The following is a 10,555-nucleotide window of genomic DNA, read 5'->3' as shown; positions in this document are numbered from 1 at the left end:
ATACTTCTTTTTGATACTGAATCTTGCTCTATTGTCTAGGCTGGAGTGCAGTGGTGCAATCTCAGCTCACTGCAACCTCCACCTCCCAGGTTCAAGCAATTCTCCTGTCTCAGCCTCCCGAGTAGCTGGGATTACAGGTATGTGCCACCATGTCCGGCTAATTTTGTATTTTTAGTAGAGATGGCAATTCACCATGTTGACCACGCTAGTCTCGAACTCCTAGCCTCAAATGATCTGCCCACCTCGGCCTCCCCAAGTGCTGGAATTACAGGCATGAGCCACTGCGCCCAGCCTTTTTTTCTTTTTAGAAATGGGGTCTTGCTATGTTGCCCAGGCTGGCCTCAAACTTTTGGGTTAAAGTGATTTTCCTGCCTCAGCCTCCCAAGTAGCTAGGACTAAAGCATGTGCCACTGCAATCCACTGTGTAATATTTTTTTTAAAAATCGTCCATATAACATATCTATAGTCTCCATAAATGTTTAATTAAACTGAAAGACCTGTTCCTAGCCTATACTGAAAAATAAACACACTTAATCCACGTGGTTTATTTGCACGATGTGATTGGTTTTTGCTCGTTTGTATGTTTTCCTTGTAAGTGTCCTTCAGTCTCTCTCCAACTGTGCCTTTCTTAACTCTCTGGATTGTGAGTCTCATCGGGGAGGAAGCTCTTTAAGCCTGTGCACACTCCACTGATGTTGCTGCTGGACCCACAACCAGCCCCAGGATGGGAAAGCCAGGTTAAGTTGAAGGGAGAAAGATCTTGTCTGCTGCCTCATAATAGGTCCAAGCCCTCTCCTGAGGCCTTAACGTGGGTGCTGTCCTCTGATAGTCAAAGGAAACTGTCAGAGCAATTGAGATCCTAACACCCCTCTCCTGTCTGTGGCTCCCCCAGCCTCTGGGAAATGACTGGACGGAGTGGAGCTCTCCAGACTTCCCCCAACACCAATGGTCTCTGCTTCTAGGATTCCTAGGGCAGAATCTTTGGGAGAGCCTGGGACCTGAAGAACTCTGTCTGCTAGGAAGCCAAGAAGAGGCCAGGAGTTCACTGCGGATTCACACACAGGCACACAGCAGAGAACATCCCTGCCTGCCCTGCCCCATCCATACCCTCAAAGGAGAAATGAAAGTGTGCTTGATTTCTTGTCATGGAGGAGAATCTAGGGGTGGAGCAGACACAGGGAGAAAGAAGGCTGTTTACACCACAGAGGGAGGATAGGGAAGAGGAAGAAAAACTCGCATATGGAAAGGGACACTACTGGTAGGGAAAGAAATTTTATTTTCAAGCTTTTAAGAGAATATTACAAACAACAGAGAGTTTTAAAAAACCCTAAAAACTAGTTTAAAAAAGTACTTGACAGTGTCCTTTTAATACCCACGGATGACGCGGTCATTGTGCAGTGACAACCAGAAACTCTGCAGGTGACCACCCAGTGGCTTTCACTGGCAGGGTCCCCAGAGAAAGCAAGGTGGGGGCCCAGGGGTAGTGCTCCCTGCCAGGCACCCCAGGGCCCACCTGGTGGCACAGGAAGGACCAGGGAGCACAAAGCACTGAGCATCCGCCCATCTGCCTCTTTGGGGAGGGTTCCAAGCAGCAAGGAATACTTAGACTGGGCTCTACTCCACTCCTTAGGGCACACTGGCCAAGCTCCTCCCAACTACTGCAGCTGCTCTCTCAAAAAAGCCCCTAGATTGGGGGTGCCCTACCATGAGTGGACTGGGTCAGTGTGTGTGCCGAGGCAGGAAGGGGCTGACATTGCACACGTCCTGGCCATGGTGGGGTTGGGTAGTTGGGAAAGTTGCTCTGGGATTGACAGCTTCCAAAGCTGAAGCCACAACAGCAGAACTGTGCTTGAAATACCCACTGGAAATCTGTACTTTTCTCTAGGGGTGTGTGTGTGTGTGTGTGTGTGTGTGTGTGTGTGTGTCCTGTAAACATCTTTGAGCCAAATCACTATAAAATAAATTAACAAGGGCAGAGAAAGACACCCTTTTCCAAACCTAAGCCCTCTTAGAACCCACCTGAAATTAGGAGTTCCAGGTTGGAAGTTCCTTTAGAAAGGAGACACAGCTCTCCCTCTGGCTGCTCACACCAGCATCTCCCTCCCTGCGCCTCCCTCCCTGACCATCCACCCCACCATCCCCACAGCCATTTGCCAGCGAATCTTGCCCGTTCAAATGAGCCCAGGAGCCCCAAAGGCCGTGTGTCCCCGCCAGCTCACACCCGTGCCTCCCTCTTTCCCGGCTGCCTGCAGGACACAGCCCCAGGAGAAACAAAACAAATGAGAGAACAGAGCAGACCACAGATGCTTCTCCTCTTGGCCCCCTTGGCCTCTGGCACTGCCACCAGTCACACAGGGTTTGCCTGCCCTCAGCCTCTGCTTCTCAGGTACCTTGCCTGCGGGTGCACTGGGGCAGGTTTCTTCTGCTGGGCCAGGTTCAGCCTGTATTGCACTTTGTTGTTGAGTTTGTGTTGGTTTTCATTGCTGTTGCGGAGAGTGGCACTGACTGGAAATCACAGAACTGCTCCTGCGCCAGCCTCACTCCCACTCCGACCCTGCACCAGGACTCCCACCAGGCCCCCAGCCTCTGCCTGCTCCCTCTGCTGGCTCCGGGGGTGCCACCACGCCTCCCCACCCTGCTCGACCCCCAGTGGCGGTCATGGCCTTCCTTCTGGGCCTCAGCTCTCACACTGTCGTGACTCTCATGACCAGCTCTCTGCTGCTGCCCGGTGGACTCCGCTGTTCATGAGGTCTCAAGTGACTCAGGATGTGCAGGATGGTATAAGCACAGTGGTGATGGGACAGAGGGCCTGAGGGGTGGCCGGCAGCCTGGGCAGGGCCCTGCTCAGTGGCAGGGGTGCCTGCAGCCTCCTCCTCCTCCGAGGGGATGTTGGCCTGGGTGGATGAGGAGGTCCGGGGGTTCGTCCTGCCTCCTGCCTTTTGATCCTCCAGGTCTTTTGTCTTGTCATAGTTCAGCACTTTCCACTGCTGGTTGACAGCCTGCCACCGTTTAAAGATGCGGTATACTGAGGGTCCCTCGTGGATGATGAGACCTGAGGCAACAGGGAGAGGAGAAACAGAGGCCAAATGAGAGGAAGCGGGTCACTGCCAGGAGACCGCAATCTCTGAATCTACGAAAGGTATGGGCGTTGGCTCCAGTGCTGAGCCACAGGAGGGCCAACCCGAGATTCCTAGGCTCAGCAAGTCTCTGGGAGGCAGAAGGTGGAGGGGCCATCACGCCGAGTCCGTGAAATAATTGAGCACCTTCAGGCAATGCCTTCGCCCACTTCCACCCCACCCCACCCCATTCCTGCCTTGACAAAATTCACGTTCATCCACTGAGGCATAATATAAATATCTTTCCCTCCCTCTATTATGTATCCATGGCACCCAGTCCTTAGCAGATGTTGAGTGAATTGTGTGCTTTTAAAGCGCCACAAAAGAAAGCCCATGGTCGGTCACTCCACACCTGCTAAAGATTGCTGGAAACCCCACTGGTTAGCTCTTTGCACAGATACCCCAATGCTACCAAGATGCAAATGGCCCTGGGAGATACCCCAGTGCTACCGAGATGCAAACAGCCCTGGAAGATACCCCAATGCTACCGAGATGCAAACAGCCCTGGGAGAGATCACTTTGATGCAGTTATATCTGCCAGGGTCAGTGACAGAGGTGGAAACAAGCTACACCAGGCAGCAAGGCAAAGAAATAATCATTGTGTGCCTACTGTGTGCCAAGAACTGGGGATATTGCGGTCAGCAGGACACCCTCTGAGAGCTTACATTTTCTTGGGGACACGCAATGGACGTGGAAACAAACCAATGTGACAATTTCAGGTGCTGAAAAATGCCTTAAGGAGGATAACTGGGGTAAAAGCCGCTGGCTGTGGGCACTGGGATCCTGTTTCAGCAAGAGGTGGGAAAGGCCTTTTGGAGGAGACCACATCTGAGTTGAGACTTAACTGATGAACAGGAGAGACCCATGCCAAGATCTAGCGAGAGAGCTGTTTGGTGGTAGGAACTCCAAGTGCAAAGCCCAGGAGGTAGGAATGGAATGAATGAGCTCAGAGAGAAGGTCAGCGTGACCAACACAGTGCAGCAGAGGCCAATGGATGGTAGGGCCTTGCAGGCCATGGGAAGGGATTTGCATTCTATCCTGATTACAATGGGAAACCACTGACGGTTTCGATAGGGGGAATGATGTGATCTAATTCGCCCTCCATAAAGCCCCCTGTGGCTCCTGTGAAGAGGGCCAAGAGAAGGAGTGGAAGACCAAGCAGGAAGTGGTGACGTCGTGCGAGTTGGAAGTGGTGACAACATTGACTAGGGTCGTGGCAGTGGAGCAGTGAGAAACTGCTGGAGTCAGGCTGAGAGTAGAGCTGAAGACTTGCTGACTGGCATGCTGGGAGTGAAGAGAAAGATCTGGACAACTCGGAAGCTCTTGGCCTCAGCGGCTGCATGAATGGGAAACCATTTTCTGAGATGTGGCGGGAACCAGGGGCGGGCTATGGATTTGTGTGGTGGCTGCGGTGACAGATTGGTTGCCTATTGTTGCTGTGGCAGAGTACCACACATCCGCTACCTTAAAATGGCACGCATGTTTCCCTTACAGTTCTGCAGACCAGAACTAAAGTCCAAAATCAGTCCCCCGGGGCTGACATGCGGTGTCAGCAGGGCACCTTCCAGTTCTTTCTGGAGGCTTTGAGGGGGAAGAATCCGTCTCCTTGTCTTTTTTCAGCTTCTAGAAATTGCAGTTTCTGCCTCTTCCTTGCATCGCTCCAGCCTCTTTCTTCTGTTCTCACCTCTCCTACAACTCTTCTGGCATCAGATCTCCCTCTCCTTCTTGTAAGAACACTTGTGGCTACATTTAGGGCCCACCTGAGTAATCCAGGATACTGTCCCCATTTCAAGATCCTTAAATTAATCACATTGGTAAAGTCGTTTTCCATATAACGTAACATTGACAGGTTCAGGGGTTGGGACCTGGATGTCTCTGGGGGCCATGATTCAAGCCTATCAGAGTGACTACTAGCTACACTTTGGTCATGGTTAAAGTGTCTGGTAGAAATCTAGCTGGCAGGGTCAGGTGGGCAATTGGACAAATGAGTCCAAAGCTTAAGGAGAGGCCTGGCCTGGAGATTGAAGCCAGGTGTAGAGGTGGGACCTGAACACCTGGGAATGGCTGAGACCTCGGAGGGAAGAGAAGAAGACCAGCGACAGAGTCCTGGGCTTCAGACGTTTAGAGGTGTGGTGCAGGCTTTGGTGGAGATAGGGCCAGTGAATGAGCCTCAAAAGAAGCAACCAAGGCCAGGCATGGTGGCTCACGCCTGTAATCCCAGCACTTTGGGAGGCTGAGGGGGGGTGGATCACAAGGTCAGGAGTTCAAGACCATCCTGGCCAATATGGTGAAACCACATCTCTACAAAAAAACACAAAAATTAGCCAGGTATGGTAGCGGGCACCTGTAGTCCTAGCTACTCAGGCGGCTGAGGCAGGAGAATCACTTGAACCTGGGAGGTGGAGGTTGCAGTGAGCCGAGATGATTGTGCCACTGCATTCCAGCCCAGGCAACAGAGTGAGACTCTGTCTCAAAAAAAGAAAAAAAAAAAAAAGCAACCAATGAGGTAGAAGCAAGACCAGCAAGTGTGGAGACCCGAAAGCCTAGGCAAAGGTTCGGAAAGGGTGCAGTGACTTTTTTCAATGTTATCAAGTGGTCAGCCTGAGTAAAATGGGAAATGTCCACTGGCTCCATGGGCACAGATGGAGGAAGAATGATGGAAATGTCAGCGGGAAAATCAGGTAGTTATCTTCCAAGTACATCTTTTTCCCCCCACGATGTCATCAGCTAAGATAGAAGAGATAAGGGAGGAAGTGTTAAAGATCTGTGGAGAGAGGAGAAGGTGGGAAATAATTATCTTGGAATGTAGGAGTGTGAATTTACAAGGGGGATGTGGTAGAATTAGCTCACTCTGTTAAGCGTCCATTTGAGATAAATCTGAAGTGAATCTCATCACTGATTGTGTGATTTTTCTCCATCCCTTCAAACCGCTTGCTCAGGTGCACATGTGGAAGAAGGCACTTGGGTTTCACCAGGGTAGACTGTTTCCCTGGGCAAGCAGACATGAGAATTATATGTGCTTGCAAGAGAATGGTTATCATGCTAGACACGGAGCCCAGGCTGGGGATGGGGGAGAATAAAAAGGTATAAGGAATCATGAAAAGTGGAATGTGAGAGGGTCAAGGCCAGGAGGCCTCTACGAAGTCGGAGGATGATTGGAGCCAGTGAATGGGGGGTAATGGTCAGAGAGTGGGATGTTTAAATCTAGATCTTATAAGTGGTATGGTTACTGGTGATTATGATTCTAGGATGTGACCATTTGATTGGGGCTGGAGTGTGCTGGACGAAAAGATCTTTGGAGCCAGAGCAAAGCCAGGGAATTGGAAAGACATCTGCATCAGCCATCCTCAATGCCATCGGACCAAACATCCCCTTTTTATAACAAATATACTTTAACATCCCCGTTCCTATCCTGAAATGAAATTCATAAGCTACTATAAGCTACTGTGTCTTTAAATTAATATAATGTCCTAACAGATAATGTAAAATAAAAATAATAAAGGGAAATCTTTTATAACAAAACAATATAAGTTTCAGTGAAAATGCTGCAGCGCAACTACGTTGAAAAACAGACAAACCCTAGGCATTTCCAAAATGCCTCTGGGGGACAGCCCCATCTCTGCCAAACATTGATCTATGCAGGTGGTGAGGACAGGAGTAGGGGGAGTGAATGAGCAGGTGCACAAGAGCATCTGAGGACTGAGTAGGCAGCCAGCAGCCAACAGCATCCAGAAGGGAAAATGGGTGGTAAAGAAAGATGCACTTCGGCCAGGCGTGGTGGCTCATGGCTGTAATCCCAGCACTTTAGGAGGCCGAGGCGGGTCGATCATCTGAGGTCAGAAGTTCAAGACCAGCCAGGCCAACATGGTGAAACCCCGTCTCTAATAAAAATACAAAAATAAGCCAGGTGTGGTGACACATGGCTGTAATTCCAACTACTTGGGAGGCTGAGGCAGGAAAATTGCTTGAACCTGAGAGGCAGCGGTTGCACTGAGCTGAGATCATGCTCTTGGAGTCCAGCCTGGGTGACAAGAGCAAGACTCCCAAGAAAAGAAACAGAGGAAGAGAGGAAGAGAGGAAGGAAGGATGGAAGGAAAAGAAAGAGAAAGAAAGAAAAGAAAGAAGAAAGAAAAGAAAGAAAGAAAAAGAGAAAGAAAGAAAGAAAGAGAAAGAAAGAAAGAAAGAAAGAAAGAAAGAAAGAAAGAAAGAAAGAAAGAGAAAGAAAAGAAAAGAAAAAGGAAAGGAAGATAGATGGATGCATGCATTGGGGCTTCTGAAGGATGAAGGAAGAGAAGTAGCTGTGAGTGGTAATGGAAATCAAGAAGGACACGGACCCCACCTCCAGACCGCACAGGGTGCAGCGTATCGAAGAAAGAAAAGCCACCACCAGCATGAGGGAAATAGTGTTCTCAGGAGACAGCCATGCTTCAGGTAGGAAAGATGGAGAGAATGCACAGAGAGGAGGTCAATAATGAAGGACCATGAGGTGCAGGGAGCATGGTGAAGGGCTGGGAAGAGGGGCTCAGATGTAGGAAGGAGCTGAGCAGGACAGGGATGCTGGTGCAGAGAGTGAGGCTGCCAGGAGCCGGGCCCTGTGCTGGTGGATGAGATGATGGCATTGTGGGTTTCATCCCACAGCCACTGAGGATCCAGGGGAGGAGCCAGCTTGGAGCAAACAGCAATGAGTCACCCCAGCCACCTGATGCAAAACCTCAGAGCCTCTTCAGTTTCCAACAGGCTTCAATTCTCAGAGACCAGAGCCACCCGCACGGCCACTTTCTCTTCCAGTGTTCCAGCTGAATCTGAAATCATGCATCGCCCAACAAGTCTTCAATGTTCATTGAAAGAGGTAGCCTCGGAGTTTCTAGCCCTTTGTTTGGATCACGCCCTTTTGAGGATCTAATGAAAGGAAAGACCATCTCTCTGGAGGGGAAAAAAACCAGACAAATTGTCCTTGTACTAAATCTCCTGAAGATCACTTGTGGACCCTCTGCTCTGGTCTGACAGATGCTGAACAAAGAGACTTCCTTTCTGTCCCACTCTCTCACCCTCTCCCAACTGTACCAACTCCCATCATCTCTGCCAACCTTTTGAGTGTGCACCTATGCACCCTTGGCACTGACGCCATTCATCTCTCCATTTAGTCCACAGACTTTCTTTGAATGTTGCTATGATCTTTTCTCCAGACTGTAAGCCTCTTGAGGACAGAGCCCGGTCTGGTTAAGTCTCTGGCAGCTAACACAGCACCAGGAGTGTAATGATGACAGTGGAAGAGATGGAGTCTGGGGAGAGAGAAGCAAGGTCTTCTGAAACCCCAAACTCACCCTTTCTAGTAAGGGTCATTACATTTGATTCTCAATTAGCTTCTTGATCAGACAATTTTATCCTGATTGAAGAGTGTGACTTAAATTTCTGGTGTGAATGCCGCCTTCCAATTATCTAACTGTCTAGTGTTCAGGAAGTAATTAAACCATTTTAATGGGTAGGTGGCTGAAGGTGAGGAGGATGCACCTGTTTTTCTAGATAATCCTTGTTTGGCAAAAGAGGAAAAGCACAAACTACCTCATTCAAATCCACTCCTCGCAGCCCTCCCTCTGCTCCCTTCTCTACAAATTCTTTATTGATTCCTTGGGTGGCGACATGCCCACAAAACAGGGGAAGATAACTGGGGTTCGTCTGATAGGAGCAGGTGACATGGCCAAGGTTGAAGAGGAGGGGAAAAGGGAAAAGGGATGGGAAATGGCAGCGGACAGAGAAAGAAGCTGGATTCCATTAAGAAGAAAGGCTGCTGGTGAACACAGGCAGAGAAGTCATAGGAGGAGAAAATGGGAAATGAGGGGGCATGGTAACATCAGAAACCCAAAAAGTTTTGATTAAGTCCTTTCTAGCTCTTTAAAATTTAATTTAATGGTTTTCTAGTGATCCCCTACAATGCACCCAACCCTGGGCTGTATTTATGGGAAATCCAGTTCTAGAAGTATCGTCTCGTTCGTCTTTCTAATGTCTCTCCACCTTCTGGGGCTCCTTGTCCTCATAAAGCTGCAAGCTCCACGGGTCATCAGAATTCCACACTGACTCCGTGTCCTGCTAGTGGACTGGGTTAAGTGACATAAGAGTTGCTGACAAGTCTAGAATAATGCTTTTCACCCTTTTTTTGGAGACAGGATCTCTCTCTGTTGCCCAGGCTGGAGTGCAGTGATGCGTTCATGGCTCACTATAGCCTCGACCTTCTGGGCTTCAGCGATCCTCCCACCTCAGCCTCCCAAGTAGCTGGGACTTCAGGTGCACCCCACCATGCCTGGCTAACTTCTGTATTTTTCGTAGAGGCAGGATTTTCTCGTGTTGCCCGGGCTGCTCTCAACTCCTGAACTCAAGTGACCCTCTCGCCTCAGCCTCCCAAAGTGCTGGGATTACAAGCATAAGCCACCACACCAGGCTGCCTTTCACACTCTACCGTGCATCAGAATCACCCAAACAGCTTGTTAAGAGAGATACCCAGGCTGTAATCCTAGAGGCCTCCTGGCTCAGTAGCTCGGGGCTGAGGCCTGAGAATCTGCATTCCTAAGAAGGCTCCGGTGAGGCCGATACTGCCTATGTGTGGACTGCTAGGCTAGGACATGGTTTTTATCCCTTGCAGAAGGCCTACATTTTGATCACCAAAAGAGTTATACGTAATTTTAAAAGGCAATCTACCTCCAGATGTGATAGACATGAAAATGGGAAGAAATGGAAGAGATAAATACTTCCTCTCCTAGACCCAAAGATCTTTGTACCCCACAACTGAGAGTTAACTTACCAGTCAGTACGTATTAATATTAAGCTTTCAGAGTGTTTGCCGCTTACTCATCTTGCAGCTTTAGGTAAGGGACTTCCTCTCTCTGAGACTCAGTTTTCTCATCAATAAACCCTCATAATAGGACTGTTATGAGATTAAAGTCATGAGTCCTGTGTGCCAATACCTGCTGCTGTGCCTGGGACACATGTAACACTCAATGTCACATGATATCGATTATCATGGTGGAGATTACAGAACACAAGAAAAGCCCACTCATCTCTCTTCCTCCTTCATTGGCAGCCTCATCCCCAACACAAGCACCTGCTCTTTCATCTCCCGACTGCTCCCCTTCCCAACTCTCAGTCGAGTCACTGTTTATAGATGAATGACATACCAGAGCTAAAAAGTGCTCTAGAGACCAACTGATTCTCACACCCGTGCCTCCTCTCCCGCTGCAGAGAGGCATTCTCCTCCCATGCAAAATTCCCTGCTCTCAGACAGCTATTGGGTGAGACCTAGTAGTGTCTTACTCTGAAGCCCTACCATTGCCAACCACCCATCTTCCAGATTCCACTCCTCCACTGTCCAGCTCTGTTGAGAACCTGAACCAAAGCACATATCAGGCAAGGGTCAAAAGAAATGAATATATCTGGTTGGGTGTGGT

General features: G+C 49.4%; 1 protein-coding gene across 1 annotated transcript in view; it reads right to left on the bottom strand.

The window, feature by feature from the left end:
- Positions 1-1,242: 1,242 nt before the first annotated feature.
- MARCHF4 (membrane associated ring-CH-type finger 4) overlaps positions 1,243-10,555 on the bottom strand; it is a 109,268-nt gene continuing 99,955 nt past the window's right edge. Inside the window, exon 4 of the mRNA XM_032278297.1 lies at positions 1,243-3,052. Within this exon, the coding sequence (XP_032134188.1) occupies positions 2,685-3,052 (368 nt within the window). The 3' untranslated portion in view covers positions 1,243-2,684. The remainder of the gene's footprint in view (positions 3,053-10,555) is intronic.

The sequence above is a fragment of the Sapajus apella genome, unplaced genomic scaffold, assembly GCF_009761245.1.
Source record: "Sapajus apella isolate SASKATOON/1434 unplaced genomic scaffold, GSC_monkey_1.0 scaffold10, whole genome shotgun sequence".
Lineage (NCBI taxonomy): Eukaryota > Metazoa > Chordata > Mammalia > Primates > Cebidae > Sapajus > Sapajus apella.
Note: the sequence above shows the minus strand (reverse complement) of the source record. Positions and strands in the feature narration are given on the sequence as shown.